The sequence below is a fragment of the Accipiter gentilis genome, chromosome 14, assembly GCF_929443795.1.
Source record: "Accipiter gentilis chromosome 14, bAccGen1.1, whole genome shotgun sequence".
Taxonomy (NCBI): domain Eukaryota; kingdom Metazoa; phylum Chordata; class Aves; order Accipitriformes; family Accipitridae; genus Astur; species Astur gentilis.
Window position 1 is genome coordinate 2,694,091 of NC_064893.1, and position 21,536 is coordinate 2,715,626.

At 39.3% G+C, this 21,536-nt stretch overlaps 1 protein-coding gene across 1 annotated transcript in view; it reads right to left on the reverse strand.

Annotated features, from left to right (window-relative positions):
* Positions 1–5,032: 5,032 nt before the first annotated feature.
* The window catches only part of ITGA9 (integrin subunit alpha 9), a 230,686-nt gene continuing 214,182 nt past the window's right edge, over positions 5,033–21,536 (reverse strand). The window contains exon 28 of the mRNA XM_049817094.1: positions 5,033–7,602. Within this exon, the coding sequence (XP_049673051.1) occupies positions 7,504–7,602 (99 nt within the window). The 3' untranslated portion in view covers positions 5,033–7,503. The remainder of the gene's footprint in view (positions 7,603–21,536) is intronic.

Consider the following 21,536-nt stretch of genomic DNA (forward strand, 5'->3'; position numbering starts at 1 on the left):
GCTAACAAATGAGCTGTTTTTCCCAGGGTGAAAGAACATCTTCTTTTTCTCAAATTTTGATCTAGTTTTCATCTAGTTCTTCCCTTCTTGGTGAAACCGGAAGAAACAAACCTGCAAAGGTTTTGGGTTTGTTTTCTGAAACAAAGCCACGTCATCGTAGAAGTCCTAAGAGGTTCTTAAAAGCTGCTTAGGAGGAAGACAACACACAAAATCGTGCAATGTACAGGCTGCTGTTCTCTGCTCATTAAAAAGAAGAAAGGTGAGCGAGCCCCGCAGAGGGCAGAGTGAGCTCAGCAAGCCTGGGACAGCCACTGCCTGCTGCCACACTCGCACTCGTACGGTAACAAAAAGGTACTAGTACTGCCCTGGTTTCGTCTGGGATAGAGTTAATTTTCTTTCTAGTAGCTGGTATAGTGTATGTCTTGGATTCAGTATGAGAAGAATGTTGATAACACACTGATGTTTTTAGCTGTTGCTAAGTAGTGTTTAGACCAAGTCAAGGATTTTTCAGCTTCTCATGCCCAGCCAGAGACAAGGCTGGAGGGGCACAAGAAGTCAGGAAGGGACACAGCCAGGACAGCTGACCCAAACTGGCCAACAGGGTATTCCATACCATGTGATGTCAATGCCCAGTATATAAACTGGGGGGAGTTGGCCTGGGGGGGGATCACTGCTCCGGAACTAACCGGGCATCAGTCAGCATCAGTGGTGGGCAATTGCATTGTGCATCCCTTGTTTTGTATATTCCAATCCTTTTATTAGTATTGCCATTTTATTATTATTATCATTATTAGTTTCTTCCTTTCTGTTCTATTAAACTTTTTATCTCAACCCATGAGTTTCACCTTTTTCCGTCCGATTCTCTCCCCCACCCCACTTGGGTAGGGGGGGAAGTGAGTGAGCGGCTGCGTGATGCTTAGTCGCTGGCTGGGGTTAGACCACAACAAGTACATCTAAAAGTTTCTGGTTATTATTTTAGCTGATGCTGCACTAAAGCTTCCACTAAGGTCTAAAAGCAAACTGTGCATCGTACTCCTCTCGGCATCCTCCTCCTCCTATTTTCCTACCACTTTTGCCCAACAATGTTTTCTTTCCCCTGAAGGAAGCTTTCCTGACTGAGAACATTTGCTTTTACTTTGAAGGGTGCTACCTACATGCCAGGACCCACATCTGCTTGGAGCTTTCCTAATGCCTTTGGCTTTGTGGTACACAAAGCCATGGTCTTCCACCGGTGCAAACTTGCTCTGAGTCACAGGTTAGGTCCTAACTCTGCCCAGCCTGTTCGTAGATATTTATTTAGCTGACAGCCTAACACAGAGAAAATAGACTGTTTCCGTATGGCTGGAGAACATTTAAACACTTAGACAAAGGGTCTCCACAAAAAGCAGAGAAAGGAGCTGAAGATGAGGAAAGGGAGAGCCTGAAATTTCAGGTTCAGTTTTTTGGTTTTGTTTTAGAATGAAGGTTCAGGTCAGTTCACATTTTACCACAGGGATTTCGCCCATCCTCAAAATGATGAGAAAACTTTGATGGGACCTCTAATGGTTATTAGAAATACAGAGAGGTACGCCACAGCCATAGAAATCAATCAGCTTTTTTTTACTGCTTCTATCCAGCTTCTACTCTGACAAAGTAAGCATGGGGATGCATGGAGTTGAAGAAAATCTTTCAAATGTATTATTTAGCTACTCATGGACTATAAATCCTTGCAGAAAAAAATGCATGAAGCTGAATAATTTGACTTTCACTCAAACTCATACAGACTGAAACAGAACTCAAGTTATACATGTTGACATTCTCATCACAGGGCAGTATCACCACCATGTGGGGTTTTACATCATGTTGATAGAGCAATACTGTTGAAATATAAATAATTCCTACTAGTATTTTATTTCCATGGTTTTACAACATTGTAGTCAAGCTATTTAAACTCTTAGTCTCAATAGCTTGATTTTATACAAGTCACAGAATTACGATAAAGTTGTCCATTATCCACACGCAGATAAACACATGCACATACCATTTAATTCAAACATACATGAGAAATCGTCTCACCCGATTAATGGAAAAATACTTGAGCTGGACAGGGACAATAAGTGACCAAATGATATTATTAGGATAAATTTGCAGCCACTCTTTATTCCAAAAAGTTGTATTTCTGTAAACCTGACATTTCCAAAACAGTGCAAGTGAATTAGAATACAGGTGAACACAAGCTTCTAAATACAGGTGACATCAATAAGAGTGAACACATTCTTCCAACCACAAGTTCACAAAAAGTAACATACAATTTTACAATACATTAGGAGTGACATTCTAAGAAAGAGGAGTGACAATGGTGCAGGTACCCTACTGGTATGCAAACCATGCTCCAAAAGCAATTATAGTCTTCATGCCAGTTTAATCAATGTACACTAAATGAACCAAATCCTACTTTCATTTATAGCCAAGAAATGCAAGCAAGTGGATGAGCTTGGACAAAGGTAGAAATTAGTTCCATGACTCCCTTTATCCTCCAGTGGAAGCAATACTGCATGTTCCCACGCCACACGGATACTATGCTTGACACTTGTGCAAGACTGCAAAACGTGTCTATGAACAGAAGACATTCAAGAACGTTGATACTAAATATTGCCGAAAACCATCTTTGTGCAACTGTTGCTTTCAGCAACCTGAGTCACCTGCACATCACTAATTTCTACATAGGGTCCTTCCCATTCATGTACTGAGGCAGAGAGGGTTGTCCTCACTGGTATGCTCGACTTTGCAAAAGCCTTTGCCACTTTGAGATGAAAGGATTGCTTAAGTGGTTTACAGGGTTGGGGTTCACATCAAGCACAATTTCTCTCTCACATAACCCAAGTGATTTGTGAGGTGACTTCAATTCAGAGGCTACTCCAGTGTTTTCTACAGTTTGCTGACTTCCTCATTGTAATTGGGCAAATGAAAAACTAGGTTTATTCAGAAGAACATAGCTAGTATTTTTGTTAGCTACGATGGCCAAATACTAGAGCATACTAGTGACGGCCTCAGAGTACACCAGCCCTGCTGCTCCTTGGGGTGAACTGATGGAAATTCACCTCCAAGAGCAGACCTTTGGTTTTCAAATGAAATGGTCACAAAACACGCTGTGAATAGTGGCAAATACTTCCAGCTCTTGGGAAGTGAAATTCACCCCTGTGCTGTGGGCCACCAAAACTCTGAAATGACTGTGATCTTCTTGATGTCAAGCTGGAAATTAAATGGGGTTGCAACAGCATGGGCTCTGCATTAAGTGATTTTTTTCCATAATTATTTTCCCCCTTTCTTCCTGATCATATTTTTCTGAAATTGTTTTCTTCCTACCCTAAAAGCAACTTCAAGGGTGTCCTGGTTTCAGCTGGGATAGAGTTAACTGTCTTCCTAGTAGCTGGTACAGTGCTATGTTTTGAGTTCAGTATGCAAAGAATGTTCTTAACACTGATGTTTTCAGTTGTTGCTCAGTAGTGTTTAGACTAAAGTCAAGGATTTTTCAGCTTCTCATCCCCAGCCAGGGCACAAGAAGCTGGCACAGGACACAACCAGGGCACCTGACCCAAACTGGCCAACGGTGTATTCCATACCATGGGACGTCCCATCTAGTATAGGAACTGGGAGGTAGGGAGGCAGGGAATCGCCGCTCGGGGACTGGCTGGGTGTCGGTTGGCGGGTGGCGAGCAATTGCCCTGCGCATCATTTGTACATTCCAATCCTTTTATTACTACTGTTGTCATTTTATTAGTGTTATCATTATCATTATTAGTTTCTTCTTTTCTGTTCTATTAAACCGTTCTTATCTCAACCCAGGAGTTTTACTTTTTTTTCCCCGATTTCCTCCCCCATCCCACTGGATGGGGGGGAGTGATTAAGCAGCTGCGTGGTGCTTAGTTGCTGGCTGGGGTTAAACCACGACAAAGTGTACTATCTGTAAGAAGACACCCTGCACATTGCAAGCTTCAGGGCTTAATCAAAAGATCTCTTAGGTGCCAGATAATGCATTTAAAAATGCTACTGCCCCACTTCTAAGCTTCCACTTGCATATCTTAAAGCCAGTGCAAAGTGACCCCGCCGCATAAAAAAAATGCAATGCCAATTCAGCAAACCTTTCAATGAAGTTATCCAAGACAATTGACGACTTTGTCCCAAAATGGATTAACTGGAGAGAACTGGTAAAATGACTTCCCCCAGCTCTGCTGTGCAAGCAGTACAGCACAAAGGAACTAACATGCAGCTGACAGATGGGAACTTCCAGAGCCCTAGAAGCAATTTCCAATGTAACCACATCTCTAGATTTTGACACAATTACATTTATTACGATTTCTTAGTTTAAAAAAACCCAGCAGATCTATAGCACAGCTATTTTCTACACATTCTTGAAGTATCTTACGGTTTCATAAGATTTTTGGGTTAGAAACTGATTGCAACCAACTGATATTAGTGGGTTTTTTTGTTTGGCTTGTTTGGTTGCTTTTTAAAGAGAAGAAAGGTGCATCTACAGGATTTTAATACTAAGTATTGACATGTTTCATTGTCAAGTCTGACTATCTTAACTGGAAACAAGCAAGAGCCACAATGGAATTTGACCAAAAAAAAAAAGACAAAAAAAAAAAAAAAAAGACAAAAATTATGAAGAGTTATACATATAAAAACAAAACCACCTGTGACAACAGAACTACTGAGTACCTAACAGTGATGATACTAAGAATTAATGGATTATTTCAAGAACATGTCACTAATCTGGCCAACAACTAGATTCTCACTGAGTTGACGACTTGTGCTGGATCAATAGTAGGCAATTCAAGGCAGGTATCAAAAAAGTCCAGTGTGGGATCACTCAAATGGGGTTTACTTTTTTTTTTTTACTTTAACCAAAAAAAAGAAAAACATTTTTGCCTTGAGACAAAAAGAAAAAAAAAATTGTCCAACACAATATGAAATGCTTAATGGGTATTTTACTTTAAAAAAAGTCAGTTAAAAAACCCTCTTTTCTTCATATATTTTAAAAAGACGTTTCAGAGGAATAACTAATGTTGATTTTTAAAATATTGTAAAGAAGCAGTTTTGACAGATCTGAAAGTAAATTTTTATTTAAAAAGTGGAAATGAGGCATTTCCACTTTTCAAATGGAATTTCCTCCTTTTTTGGATGGAAACTTTCAAATTCAGTTAAATTCACAAATAATTTCATTTGTCCCCTGAATTATTTTTTCACCATTTTTAAATAATTTTGGAGGGGCTCAGTTTTAGAGAGGACAGATACTGAAAATTCTTACAGCTAAATAAATGGAATTCTTTTTTTTTCAGCAAGTATTCTAAGCAATTTCATATTCAATGCATAGTTGTGAATCAACCTCATGTCCAACTTCTATCTGTCAGTCTTAGGTATTTTTCAACAACAGAAAAAATAGATACTTTCAGTTTAAATACTAGCAAAACTAACTGATGTCAGAAATATCCTACTGTGAGGAATTCAATAGCCTCTAATATAACAGTGCAGTCAAAGGCCATCAGTCTTTTGTTTTTGCACTCTGATGAAAAATCTGCAGTCCACTATATGTGGTTATAACAGGATTTTGCCTCAGCAGTTTTTTTCAGATTCTGGCTTTAATGACCATTTGTTATTTGAAATCTGTCAAATCACCAATGATTGTTTTAAGAAAGATAACTGAATAGACTAATAGCTTTTCTTGTCAAATGTTGAATCAACACACTTCATTCACTTAAAAACCATCTTCTGCCTAATGGGTGCAGATAGTTAAGTTAATAAATATTGATCAATACCATAGTAACAGCAGGCACTTAATGCCAGTGAAGGAAAAAAGCAAACAGGAATATGGACGTGGTAAATTTTTTAAAGTTTGAAGCTATAATGAATTTGGCAAGCAAGAGCAAGAATAAGACCTGTTCTCATGCAGATATCCAAAGTTCCAGCAGTTCTTTTACCTTACCCTTATGGAAGGAGACATCTTGCAGCCATTCATTCCTGTTTCTCCTTCACCTTCTACCACAGAGCTCGACCCTTCTTTCCCTTACATGGATTTTATACCAATGTGACATTTACTTCTTATTTACACAAGGTGCAAAGTACAAGTAGAATCTAAACCCAAGTCTTACAGAGTTCCACCATTTCTATTCAGACATCCAAGAGCTTTTTGAAGAAACATGGTTGAATTTATTACAACTAAGTTTCTTCTAATTCAACAAGTGATTCGCTAAGGAATTACCAGGGAACAAAGTGGCAGTCTGAGATCCAGTAACATCTGCACCTTGACTAAACTTCCTTCTTGATGCTTGAGGAAGGATGACATTCAGTACTTAGAACACACGGATATGGAATCTCAAGATCCAAACATTTTAACCCTTGCATCTACTTATCTGTCTTAAAATTATCATATAAACAAACTGATGACTCGTGTATAAAACTCACAAGGCAGGCATACTGCTCATAGCTTGTAGCAATTTATCACTTGCTTTGATAGCAACAGATCACAATCATTAACAGTAGCTTAAAAACTATCCTTCTTAACATTAATATGGCTCCATTTCTTTTTTTTTTTTTTTAATTCCAAGGAATTTGTCAATGCCATAGTCGTTGGCCCAATGATATCCTTCTGGTATCTCAGTTGTATAGTCCTAGACCATTATCAAACTACTAGAGACTGCAGGAGAAAAATTCCCAAAGGACAACATTCTGTGATGCTTTCTTCAGTGAGCCAAAGTAAGCTACAAGTCTTGCTACATGTCCCCGAGGAAGTGTTTTCATCCTCTCCCATTCAGGCCAGCAAAGGATAGACTCAGATACAGAATATCACATCTGTGTAATATTTTAGGTTCATTAGTTTATAAATCAAACACCAAATTAAACTCAAAAAAAGAGATAATGAAAAGACTTTGGCTTATTGCCATTAAATGGTCTATATACAACATTACCAAGCCTTGTGAATTAAGCATATGAGGATTTCAGCTACTTTAATCTGCAAATGTCTCTCTTCTCTCTTGCATTGAAGTTTAAAAGTACAATAGGATTTATATACAAATATGTATTTCCAAGGATTTAGCCAGGTATCAGTGCTTGAGTGAACTATATAGCTATTCAATAGAAACTATAAAACATTGATACAAATATAAAGACATAATCAATATAAAAAGCTTATATTTATAAAAAATATTTTTAGGTAACAGTCTTCCCCTGAGGGTATACCACATAGTTGGATTCATAAATATTGCTCTGCACTGCAGCTTGGTTACCAAAGTTCAAAGTTCAGCTCTTAAATGAAGTGTAAATTGCTCCAGTCACCTGACATGGCTGCAGTGGATGCCTCAGGATATGTTCCCTAGCTTGTTGGAGTGATAAAGACACAGCATCAATGGGGTCTCCGAAAAATCTGGAGAAGATTCCTTCTTCCACATATGGAAGATACGAGAGCAGGACCTATAGGCTAGCAAGCGCGTGTCACATGACTGGGCTTTAGTTTTCATGGGCAGTTCACTGATTTTTCTGGACCCAGTCCCAACTATCTTCATTCTCCTTTCTGCTCTTTTCAGCCTCAATAATTTCTTTGTACCTCCGGCGGAAGAAACCCATCTGCAAATCAAGAAGAGATGACAGTGGTAAGTAACAGTATCATTAAATTGAAACTTACTTTGTCAGAAAATGGCATGCAAAAAACAACAGCACAGGTGTTAATATCGAATTTCTCCTAGTGCCAATCTGGAATTATAGCTCCTTGTTTACATGAATAGAAATGAGATCAAACTGGGTCCCAAATCTTCATGAGTACTCTGCTCCTTATAGATGAACTACTCTGAGAGAAGAGTCCTCTTATATGAAACATGATTAAAAAAAAAAAAAAAAAAGCACATAAGGCACTTCTAATAAACACAGACCAGAAGAGGCAGATACAGGTTTATTGGTTTCAAATATAGACTAAGGTGAAACCTGGATCTGAACCTAAAGCCAGGCTAGCACTTGGGTCCTGAGTAAATGCTGCCAGAGTTTTAGGAACTGTGCTCTCAGTGTCCACAACTGCACAAAACAAGAGATCAGAGGAATACAGTATGCCCACCTCCCAGCATCCAAATTCCAATTATCAGCCTTTTTTGTAAGAAACCCTCTTCCAGAAAAGCCAGCACTGTCTATTATCTATTGCCGGTGCTCCACCACCATGCTGAAGAGCTTTGCTGCCATTTCGCATGCCTGTCCCCACAAGTATCAGCCCATTGCTGTGCACCCACAGGTACTTCTCTTCCTGCTGGTAATCACTCTAAGGTCAGGTCTCAAATTTTCTATTTAAGGGTCATTTATGTTAACATGCTTTGGATGAAACTGATAGGCACAGACTCTTCTTTTTGCTAAATGATTTATATTGTCCCATTGCTACCAGTTGTGTAATCTGCAGTTCAGAAGGCAAAATACAAGCCTGATCCTACAAAATGCAGAGCATCAACAATAATTCCTCCAGAAGCTTTCAAGATGGTGCAGGGCTGATTATCACTTTTGCATATCTTCTTGTTTCCTAAACCCTTGTACTTAGTTAAAGTAACGCAAATGGTTTTCATTTCAGTTTGGATAAAAACCTCTCATATCTCTGGCTTTTTAAGTCTTTCAAATAAACAAAAGTGATTTTAATAACAGACTTTGGTAAGCATTCAAGAATAACTCCTCAAACTTAGCAGTGCACTATTGAGACCATTGAATCAATATTTTGTTTATCATAATTAAACATTTATGTAATTCCTACCACTCTAAACCTGTTTTCTTACTCCTGCTGGGTAAAACATGATGCTTTAGTCTTCCTTTATCAACCAGTTATTGCCATCCTTTATTCCCAAACTGGCTATATGTAGGAATATTTTGTGCTGTTTTATCACTACTAAGTTTCTGTTAAGTTAGGCTTTTTAGTTTGAGTTCTTTAGCAACTTTAATTTTCTTCAGGTACATTTTTACTCACAGGGGTCTGAAAGGCAGCTTGTCCAAACTGCCAAGGGTGCTTTGCCAGCAGAGCTTCCTAAAACCCAGGTCCTTGCCAGCGCCCCCAGCTACATCCTGAATTCATGGCAACATGAGACCAGACACACACCATCCTCTCACCACCCCATACCTCCGCTGCCTGGCTTCTGCGCAAAGGACACAGAAGCTGCTGCATGCTCTAACAAGCCCCTTTTTTGGGTAACTGTGGACCACAGCCCTGGGGCATGCCATTAATCTAGAGATAGGTGTACCCTCCTGAGTGCAGAGATGTACATTACATACACACCTATAACCACTTTGTGGTTTTGCGTAGACGTACACATAAAAGCCTATGATCTCAATTTTACAGAGGTCCCATGACCTTCTGGAGGCCCCCCTCACTAACTAGAATTAGACCTTAAAAGTCATTTGTTCACAGTCTTGTGCACAGACTATAGACATAGTCTTCTCCCCATCTATCCTAAGCAAAGCTTTATCTGCTGCTCAATACATGCAAATGTATGGATAATGGTGGTTCTGTTCTGAAACCACCTCACAAAAGGGACACTATTGAATTTTGGAGGGCCATGTCTCCCTTGCCTCCTACCATCTTTCAGAACCATGTATGCAAAGGATTCCGAAAAAGAGAATTAAAGAAGTGTTTTCTCTAGTTCCCTATTCTTCAAACTTGCTCTAGAAGTCTAATCAAGTTCTTCCTTTAGCAGAAAAATATCATTACTAGTTATTTTTGTACTTGTACCTACAAGCTATACCAGCGCGAAGGATGCGCTTTGAGAAGAGATCCTCAAGATAGCACGATCATAAAATCCCAGTGAAATTTCACCATTGATATCAACATACTTCAGCTCAATGGAAACTTGAAGCCAATAGCACAAGTTTGCCTAGATTTTCACAGTCTAAAAGGGAGGTGAATTATTTTATTGATAATGAAAAAAAACCCCAAACCAAAAAAGTATAAGAACCTACTACTCCTCCATTGTTCTGCCCCAGTAGGATTAATTGTAGGTACTTATTTTAGTCAGAGAAATCTGCAGATACTCCTTACATATGCTCAGGGAGCAGAGGGTTGAAGAAGCCATTTTTGTATTACCAGTTTTTATAACAGGCCTACATGGGCTGCACTTTAGAAAAGAAAATTGCCACAGGACTTTGTTTCCTGAGATTAACATGAGAAGTTCAATTTGTAGCTTTTAAAAACAGGTTTTAAACCCTTAAGGTTTCCATCCTTCATGCAACCACATCCTTGGTACAATAAAATTCTCTCTTGAAGTTATAATCAAAATTATAGAAAGGCTTTTTAATTTCCTCGAGGGCCAAACAAACAAAAGCAAACTCCTTCCCACTGTTATTTTAATAAAAATTGTCTGTTTGTGAACATCTGCTTCAGGAATTATCTTTAAAAGTTGGTTATGATAGTGTTGGTATTTTACTATTTTGTTAGTGGATACAGAATGCTTTTGTATAACTTTTCAGTAGGGCAAAAAGTGAGCTGAAGACTTTAATAAATATTACTGAAGCATGAAATCCTACATCTAGAGGTGACTCCACTACAAAGTTATGTATGTTTACTTGCTGTAAATGATGTGGATAATCTAAAATTATGTGGAGGACTTAATTTAAGTGCAAGCAGAAGGAGAAACTGGAACTTAAGGAGTTGGGTTTTTTTTACATTTTTTAAAATAGTGGTCAGGGATTATATATATATATATATATATATATCTATCTTTCCCATCCCTGAAAGGCAAGGGTGTGCTTTGTTATGAGGTACTGTTCCTTAGTGTTAACAGTGCATATTCCCACTTAACGTGATAGAGTCCCTGCCATCACCAGAAAGGGTTTTTTTGGTAATGGCTGTGAAGAAATCACAACATAGTCATTGTCTCACAAGAGACCACACAACCCACATATCCACTTCCTTACCATAAACTGATTTCATTAAAAATGACAGCAATATTAACCCATATGGTGAGGGCTGATAAGTGCCTGTGGCAAGCTGGAGAGAAAAGTGAATTTAACATACAGTGAGGAGATAGAGGGCACTTGGAGCAAAGCAGGAGAATTGATGCAACATGGGGCCGAGTAGATACTGGCTCTGTTGTCACTGGGGCAGAAGCGACACCACAAGATCTCTTTTCTGTGGCTAATGCAAAGCCCTTAATAGAACTCAGAAAACCCAGTGAGGACAGCACTGCTGGGACTCAGTCCTGGATTTCAAGCAGGGAGAGGAGGAGAGATCTTCAGCTTTAACAAGAGTATGGTCGTGATGTCACTTGTGGAATGGGTGTTTACAGTGGGCCAATGGTCTCCAACCCATGTTTCATGGGCAATGAGTCTCTAATATTGTTCAATTCTCCCAAACTTTGCTTTCCATATACAGACATATAAATCTGTGTGTGTATGTACACACACAGCTGTATGGATATGGCAAAGGAATACCCAAGTCCAGAGCCGTGATCCCATCATGCAGTCTGTGAGTTCACACCACCACATCCAAGGAAAGGACTTATGACAATATTTTGATCAGTAAACCTCTGCCTGGGGAAGGCACTCATGAGAGGAAGAGCAACAGGGGAACATATTTACAGGCGGCAAGGAGAGATTACCATGGGAAGCAGAAGGGTTATAATGGAAGAAGAGGCATCAGCCAACAAAGACAATGCGGGAAATGAGAAAAGCGAACTACAGTCAGCATTTCGCAGTTGGGTGAAAATTATTTGGGAAGGCTGAGGAGGGCCTCTTGAGTTATGGGCCTTTCAGGTCTGTGTGGCTGAAAGCAAGGTCTCAGGAGCAGGACACTGCTCAGCATACACCATGCTTTATTCTTAACCTTGGCAGACCTTACCAGAGGGGAACTGCTACGCCACGGGTACCACGTCTTACTTCATTTCTTCCGTGTGCAAACACAGAGGAGAAAGACAGCCATTGAAGACTTTGGGAATATAGGGATAGTCCCAAAATCCTGGGGCTATCAGTGTCACTTACAATGGATTCACGCCCCACGCCAGGGAGAGAGTGTCTGAACTGTCTGTGAATTCACAAGCTGTCACGTTTCACATCTGCTATGATAAACTGCAAAGATGTCTGCTTGCTTTTAAACAAATCCAAACAAATTCAGGCAGAACCAAACAAAATTAAAAGAAAAAGCTGGCCTGGTCTTTACCAGAAGTGACAAACAATAACCAGTTCTTTCTGGAGGTGCTTCAAGTAAGTATTAGAGCTGCTCTAAATAGGTGGCTTAGATTCAAAACTGAAACACCCCATAGGTGTTACACACATTCTTTAATTTAGTTCTTCCAGCCCATGCACCCTCTTCTAGCATAGCCTTACTGCCATCTACAGTATACACTGAGCAGAAAGCATGTTCCTGGCAAAACTGAACAGTGGAACAACAGAAATTCTGTGTTACTTGTAGGCTGGGGAATTATACCTGTTATTGTGCAGTTATTTCTTGCCATGCGACAGCACTGTCAAGTCCTCTATTCAATCTTGAGTATTTAAAGTCTCTTTCACTAGCTCACACAACTTACTTTAGCTGTCATGCCAGGTTTAAATCCCGTAAATATCACAGATAAGTCATATCTAACAACACTGACATAAAATTGCATTCAAGCACTCGCACAAACTGAAAACTTCAAAGTGTTGAATTAACAACACAATAAATTGTCTTTTTTTCTGCTGCTATTTTCTGCACATCCAAGGGCTGATCACTGAATTACTGGACTTTATATTTTTCTAAACTGCAAAAGTATAAACATTTAGCCAGCATTTCCTGCAGTACCATCCTGTGGCTATCTCTCTAGGGTCACAATTATAAGTATGTTTGAAGAGTGACGATATTACAAAATAAAACTTAATCCGCAGTTAGGAAAAAACAAAGCTGATCTGAGGGCAAGCAATATCACTGCCTTTGTTATTTTCATCGTTGGGTAAATATCTAAAGCATTTTTATCATGCCCAGTGAGGCTTATTCTCCCAATCAAATAAAACCAGATATAGTTTGAAATGTGGATTGTAGAAGAATGGTTATGTTTTGTATTTCTTTAAAGAGTCTTTTTCCCAATAACATCATCCATTAAGAAACAAGAAAAAAACTGATAAGAACAGTTGCACACTGCTGTAAAAAAAAAAAAAATTATGTCTTGATTTACAGTAGTGTTTCAAGACTATAACTGAGCTAGGAATAGAGTTTTGTGAATGACAATGTTCAAACAGAATCCAAAACTGTATCGGACACTTTTGCCACTTTTTGTACAATTTTTTAATTAAGTTTCTCTAGTATATATACTGAGGTACTAAGCTGCACACAAAAAGTATTGATTTTTATCAGTATGGCTCTGCTGACAAATGTCTTCTAATGGAAGTCACTGACCACAGTACAAGCCAACAATTAAAAAGAAGAGAGTGAATTAAGTACTGACATAGGCGTAAGTAAAAAATAACCCCAAATTTAAGAACCACTGAAGAAATATCCCACTGAACTAGGCTTTGACAAGATACTTTGGGTTCAGTGCCTTAATCACAAGCTGTCTTTCCTCTATTATACAGCTCCTTCATCTACTGTAAGCACTATCCAGCCATACCTGATGAACAGTCTGGACTTACATCATGAATCTTTTACTGCCATATCTCTTTAATCTAGGCAAAGGTCCCTAGCCATTCGCCTTGTGGCCCTTCAGAAAGAATTAGCATACTCTTCTCCTCACCTTTTTTGGGTGCGTGCCCTTTGGGCACTTCTCCCTTCTCATAAATAGTACCACAGCTGGAAAAATATGCACCTTATCATGGCTCAAAGCAGGGCCAGGAACCTCACCCCAAGCAAGATGCCACCAGTCGGCAGAGCAGCAACACCCCCTATCTCTGCAAAGCAGTGCTACCGAGATGGAAAGCATGGAGTGTTTCCCCCTGCAGAGATTGATCACTGGTTATTAAGTGCATCTTACTTTACTACTGCCAAGAAGGCAGGAAAAAATACCTTGCACTTGGGTTCACGTGGCCCTGGATAATTCTGGCAAGCCACCAGCTCCAAGAGGATGCACTATTTCCTTCCTCCCAATTAAAGGACCCTTGCCACAGTACAGAGGGGTCACAAACAGATATTGTGTATCAGCTTTTCCATAGAGGACTGGCAAACTGCCACAGTCTGGGCCCCCCTGTAAGGAAAAGGCATGTTTGGAAAGAAGCCACGTTGTCCTGCCTGTAGTTAAAGGAGAAACTGTATATTTAGGAGGAAGGATGATAGTGTGGCTAAGGTAAGCTCATGAGGACTAGAGTGGTCTGTTTTTGATTATTCAGTCTTTTCATTGACTTTTTGAGAGGCAAATCCCTTAACTTTGCTGTAATGTAGGTCCTCATTTGCTCAATGAAATACGTACAAGAAGATAAATACATATGCTTCAACCATCACCGTTCCACAAATGGCTGGTGTATGTGTGTATGTATAAACATACAATATATACTTTGTATATATACACAATGCTTATGCAGCTGGGGAACTGAGACAAAGAGAAGTTCAGCAGCTTGCTCAAAGATAGTTCTCCTCTACAAACACTTTGTTTAGCTACTATGGAGGAATTTGATACCTAGCATCTGTATCTGATCCCAATGTATCGCAACAGATAGACATTGCTATGGCAGAAAAGAATTAGTAATGTACACAAAATTGCACTTAACTTTTAAGTTACTTTCATATAGCTGGGCTAAGTGACTTAAGATACTACTGTTGGTACCTAGGGTGAAGATCTGTAGTCCTCCATAGATTTTAGAAGGACTTTTATTTTACATGCTGTAGTAGTAAAACAAGCATAGTTTTTAAACACACATTTTATTAGGCAGTTACTTTGTAATGTTGAAATAATATGAAAAATCTTTAAGTGCTCTTTTTTTGCTAAGAACAGTCAGTCAATTCCTAAACTTAGCTTAAGTGGTAATTAAATAAACTGTTAATTTAACCAAATGCTATATATCTATCTCAAGGGCCAAATTTTAAAAAAACAGTCATGAAGGCTAGGTACCTCAAAGTACATACACAATTCAGACTAGCAGCACGCATGGAAAAGATGCATTTAAGTGTGTGAAAGAGAGAACTACACACAGAGATGGACATTGGTACGGACAATCTAATTTAGTACTTCAGTTTTTTTTAATGTAACATGCCTTGCTGTTTTCACTGTTGCTCGAGTGTCACACCACTCTAAACAAAAAGCTTAGTCATCATTAATTTCTTCTTCTAGCCACATCTCATGCGACTTTTCTCCAGGAGTTGTTCAGTTGGCTTCAATGGACCTCCCTGCGATTGCAGTGAATAAAGCTGGTAGTTCTGGTGTCTACCTTTGGAATATCTTTACCATGTAGCTAAGATCTAGTTTGCCTCAGACAAGACTCATTCACCTAGCACTTGATTTATTTGTGCATACATAATATATTTCGTTAAGGACTTAGTACTTACACTACTTTAGAAATGAAGACAACTCCAGTGACTGGACTTTTAAAGTTCTTTCAGTGCTGAGTTCTGGTAACTTGAGTTTAATGAATGCATGAACTTCTTGTAGGACGGTAACTATGTACAGTAACTTGCATGACAGATGTTACCAGTATACTTGTAAGTGCAATCAAAAAGCGAATTAGCCAACATTAAAACTTATAAACACTTCCACATAGTTTAAAGATTTTTTCGTATTGCAAAATTTTACTAAGTAGTTTGTTTTTTAAAACGTCATGGAATGAACACAGCCATCATCCAAAGTTTATCTCTGATTATCAGTCTCAAAAATTAGAAAGAACACAATGTCTACTGCAGATATGTCTAGACAAATTACTATATACTGATTTCTTAAATCTCCACAGGGAATAGGACAGTAATTAGATATATCATTCCTGTAACTGCAATTAATTTAAGACACATCTCAGTCCATATTTTCCATTTCCTCTCCAAAGAAAAAAAGAAAAAACTACTGAAATATTTCTGGCTTTGTTTGAAAACCAGAGACTAAACATTACAGACTATTTCTGGAATCAATAAAAAGTAACTTTACAATCGTATTTTGATATATTTGACCTGCCAAAAATATTTGAATGAAAGTTGTACTGTGTCCATAATTATCAGAATAAGTTACTTTCATGGGTTTGGCTGAACCAGGAGGAAACGGCTATGGCTGGTCTAAGTCATAATACAGCATTTCCCACTGTGACACCAAGCCTAAAGAGAGAATTCAGACTATGTAAGTCACGCTTTCTCTGCTATTGGCATTTGGGTCTGAGGGATGCTAATGACTTCCAATAAATACACGTTGTGTTCTGGCAGTGGGGAACCTTGGAATCTTAGGTACTTATTTGTAGTTTTTCAGACTACACACGTATTCGTTTTCTGGTTTGGGGTCCTGAAAATGACAGCTATCTTTCTTCTTTTCAGAAAGATGTTTTGAACCGGAACCTGACCTCTCTCTTGCCAGTGGATTCAATTTGTTCACATGGTGCTGGGATGAGAGCAACAGAGCTGCAATGACTGTGACGTTCTCAAAGTGCCCTGGCATGCACAGCTCCCATTTGGAGGACACTGAGACCTGAGAGAACCCTCAGCCACAACATTACTGTTGTACATTTACATAGCTCATTTTATCCAGAAAGATAACAAAGGCATTTCACAAGTGCTGGACACATACCACCACTGAAATGTTGCCAACCTTGCTCTTGAGGGTGGTGAGCAAATATTACATGGCAGCCAGCAAACTCACTGGGGAAGGCAGTGCTTTGGCTACAATAGCAGCATTACCCATTTACGTGTGTAAGAACAAATAAAAGATGCCCAAACTCAATCTTCCTGTAACATTCAGACAGAGTTCAAAAAGCACAGCAAGTCACCCAAATAATCTACTGTAGAAAACCCAACATGTGAGTGACTTGCAGGAATACAAACCTTTTTGGTCTTGGGAAGCCAAGGGTCTACAAACATTTTGTGATGCTCACTTTGGTCCAGGAAAAGGAAAAAATGAAACACAGTTTTGACTGTTCTTTAAGAAAATAAGCAGACTTCAAATGATCCACCTGACTTCTGCCTGGTGAAAACATCGTTATTTATACAGACAACCAACCACTTCCACTGCCCCATTGCCTTCTCAATGTTTCCTAGCTGCTATACATAATGAAGATCTATCCACGTTTGGGAGATAATATGCGTTTCGTTTTGAATCACAGAAGTTAATTATCACTGGACCGCATTTTTATTATTTGTAACAGGATAATATTGAAAAAGCCTAATTCTAGGCCTACTGAACCTAGAATCTGTGTCAAAAAAGTAGTACCTCTGAGAAGCCTACACATGAGATAACAAGTAACAGCTTACTTGAAGCAACTATATAAATGGGTAACAAAAGCAACAGAATTAAAAGTTTATCAGAAAAACTCTACAGAATGCAATGATTTGAGGACTACAGAAAGAGGAATTTCAGAGAACACAAATGAAGCCACAGTTTTTGCAGTTTTGATGGACAGACAGGACAGGCATGGGCTATGTAGTTCCTACAGGTAGGGATCATACTTCTGTAAGTGAGACCAGCTGAAAAACGAGAGGACAAAGCTGGGCAGGAACTTGGACAAAAGTGCGGGAAACTAGTGTTGACATGGTTTTAAACTGAGGAGAGATGGTGGAGGGAAAAAAAAAAAAAAGAAAAAGGAGAAGTATAGACTTATTCTGAGGCAGCTGGTACATCCATCTACATCTCTACAGGGAAGACCTTTGTGAGCTGTGAAATCCACCCTTCCCATCACTAGCCCCTAGTAAGTGCTCTCACAGCAAGTTGAGCCAACTGCCTTGTTTATCTGAACATTAACTATGATTCTTATTTTTAAACCATCACCATAGTAAATAATGGTTTATTCTTGGAATTACATGTACAGAAAGGAAGAAGCATGTGAACTCTGAATAGGCACAACAACTTTTCATCAAAGACACGAAATGCCACTCAGTTTCAACAGGTTTCTCTCTCCCCACCTCTAAACCCAATATTTGAAGCTAGACAGCTGTGATAATGGGTGTGTTACACTCAACTGGGACACTTTTTAATTGAAAAGTGTTCTTCCTGGAAAGATTGTATATATAAATAGATTACAGATAGATACATATAGATTATAGATATATAGAGACAACATAGAGAGGGAGAGAGAGAGAGAGAAAAAAAAGCCGGACTTCTCCCCTACACTGAAATCCAGAGAGGTTTTGTGCCATAACTGTATGTGCCTATGCACCTCTGGCGGGGAGGGGAGAGGGGAAGCAGTTTCATTTCATTGCAGAGCTACTACTCCAAAATGCGGCCACCAGGAAAGGGGGTCGGTACAAGGACTGGCCAGGAAATGGTAGCTAGCCACTGCCACCTGAGCTGTAGAAAAAAGGGAGAGAAAGTATTTTGGGGCTTGTAACACAGGATACAGAGCAACCACTGGCAAAGAATACGCACAGAGGGTTTGGTTTTTTTTCTTTTCCTCCGCTGGAAAATGGTGAGCTGTATGTTTTGGCCCATTCTAAAAAGACTTTATGTTTGAGGCCCTAAGTCTCCTTCCAAAATGGGGAAAACAGTGGGTTTTGCTACATAGGTGAATTTCAAGTTAGCTTTAGCCTTGGTTAGCTTCAGATATTTTCTGAATGCTGAAACAATATGTGAGGCAATGGCAACTAGTGCATGTAGGGGACATACACGTGTTCTTTCAAAGACACTTGTGCAGTCACAGAAAAAAGTCATAAGGCTTTTCCAAGCAAGAAGCCCAAATGCACCTTGAAACCCAGAGATCAGTTCTTTGTCCCAGGAATCCAAAAGCTATAAAACAGTGCTAGAAACCTCATTTTAGACAAGGCAGACCTTGGATACCACAGGCACAGGCTCGGTTCAGAAAGAAGCTTGATGTCCAGATAAATAAGAAGTTTAGATAAAAGTCCGACTCCTGTGTTAAACATATCGCAAAGAAACAAAATAATGCTACTGCAACAAATATAAAATCTTTGTTTTGCAAATCATTTCCACAACTGGCTCCACAGATCACACAGCTGCCCAAATGTCCAGACTGGTGCTTGCTTACACATCCCCTCTTTGACATCCTCTGGCCTCAAACCATTTTTTTTTCCTTTCTCTGCATTTTATCTAAAATGATATGGATTGAATAATTCACTCCACAACTCAAGCCAGTCCAAATGCAGAAACTTCAATCCAAAGCATTGTAAAACACTACTATTATTAATAGAATATTTATTGTGTTGTAATAGAATATTTATTGCATGGTGAATGCCAATTCTCCCCTGGTTTACACGTGTATAAATCCACTATGCCTGAAGTGGACCTTGTCCCCATGCACGGCTGCAGTCCTGACAGCTGAGGGAAGTGTATGTGAGACTCCCCAGAATAATCCAGCCATGACCCCCTTTCCCTCTTGAACTGTTGCCAGTGCTTGTGAAACCACCGGCTTGTCTAGCACATGGGTAGTTGGCCTGAAGCAAAGTGACCTCCTCCCCTGCTCCACTCTCCACAAGCATCTGGAGGCCACCAAAGAGGTGCAGGCCAATCTCTGCAGTAAAAAGCAAGATGTATTGCTGTGGGCAACAGCAGGAGAGCCCCTCCTGCTCCTCTTGCACATGGGAGATCACAGGCGAGGCGCGAGCGGGGAGAGCGAGCTGCGCTGCAGAGGAACCGGCTAGAGTGGGAGCACCTTCCCATCAATGCATGCGCAAAGGCGTCCAGAGGAGATGAACAAGATACGAATAGCCACAAGTGTCTGGGTAAAACTGGGCTATCCAACAAAATAGGCAAAATTGGGGTAACTCTTGCCAGTCTGCCTTACGTGGAAGTCAGGGAAAACTGCTCACCCCCTCTGAATCTGTATGCTCTTAAACCAGAGGAAACACAGTGTCTACATGAAATACTAAAATAAACAGAGAAGCAAAGCCAGTCAAAAACGGATCAAGCTCAAGCTAAAAAGCTTGTTATGTGTGTTCTTGCATGTGAATAAATAAGCTCTTATTTGAAGTGAAACAACCAGGTATTTAACATCACTTTCATTGACATGGATGCCTTAAACTGTGCAATTTTAGATCTACAAATAATGAAATAATTACCATCCTCATCTTATTGTATGCACACTAACCTTATTCTGATTCAAAATAGGATTTTGGGCTGGAATATCCCTGAGATCTCAGTCCTGCCATTCATTCTAGCAGTGTGCAATGTGAAATATTTACGTGTTTTCTAGTATTTTTCGGCAACATTAAGGAGCTGCTTACTCTGTCTGCAAAATACCAGTGTGTTCGAGGATTTGCCTGTTGTGTTGCAGCACTCACAGTGCAGCTGTGCACACAGTGAGAGTGTACCTTCCACACAGGGCTGAGACACAGGCGCTGCCAGTGCTCAATTCCCTTGTAATGAGTTTGATCCAGCTCCTGCTCTGTTTTGTGCAAACAGCTGCCTTCCAGGACCACACTTCAACTCTAATTAATTTCTTAATAAAAATATAACTTAGTTTATACTCTAGTCCTAATATTTGGGTTATTTCTAGTTCTCACTAGTGGTTCTAAGATGCCCCAAATTCCCATCTAATTCAAATCTGTTCTATCACTTCACAGCTAAAGACTAAAACACTTCTAATATAAGTGGGGTTTTTTTTCTTCTTCACACACAAACTTTAGGAATGACTATAGGATATACTTGGCCAATTTTGTCTAACAAATATTAACAATCAGACAATTAAGATTCCTTTCTAGGACTGCAACTTTCCCATGTCAGTTTTATCTCAGACAACTTTAATATTGCCAGTAACGTTAATAAATATAGCAACTAGTGAGTGCAAAGTATTACTTATGTATGTTTACGTTCCAGACTAAGACTTAAATAAAAATACTGGCTGATATTAGCAGCTACACATTTTTAATCACTTTTCTCTAAAACAAAACCTTAAGTTATCAGTTCCTTTAGTAATCATGCAACTCTGTGGATAAAGCACTGGAGTGCAGCTGACAAAGCCTGGCTTTTGCTGCCATCTCTGCCACAGGACTCTGGACAAGGCATCTCACCTTGCTTTGCCTCAGCACTTTTAACATCTGTGTGCAGAAAGGACTATACAAGCCTGGTGTTAATGACAATTATTTGTTGCTGTCACTCAGAATTTTCCTCAAGGTTTCATGCAACAAAACAGCAGCTTCTGCATGTGTATGTGAATGATCCCTATAAAATTTAAAAGAGCTCAAGTTTCAAGATTAAGCCAGGAAGCAAATGACTCTATTAATTTCAATAGAGACCGAGACTTGAACTTGTGTCAGATTCTCATGGAGACTCACAATGAAAGGTGCTATTCCTCTTATCTTGCACATTTTCCAACAGTTCATCTACTGCCTTTTTACTTTCAGGAAATGAGCCATATCAAATCAGTCATATAGGTATTAGCAGCAGTAACTCCTTTTTCAAAACTGTGTGTCATTGGGACATAAACCCTGGGCCTCTTCCAATCTCACATTTTCCGTTCTTATGGTTATTCTACGATCTTAATTGCACAGACTTTTTTTTTTTTTTCTTTAC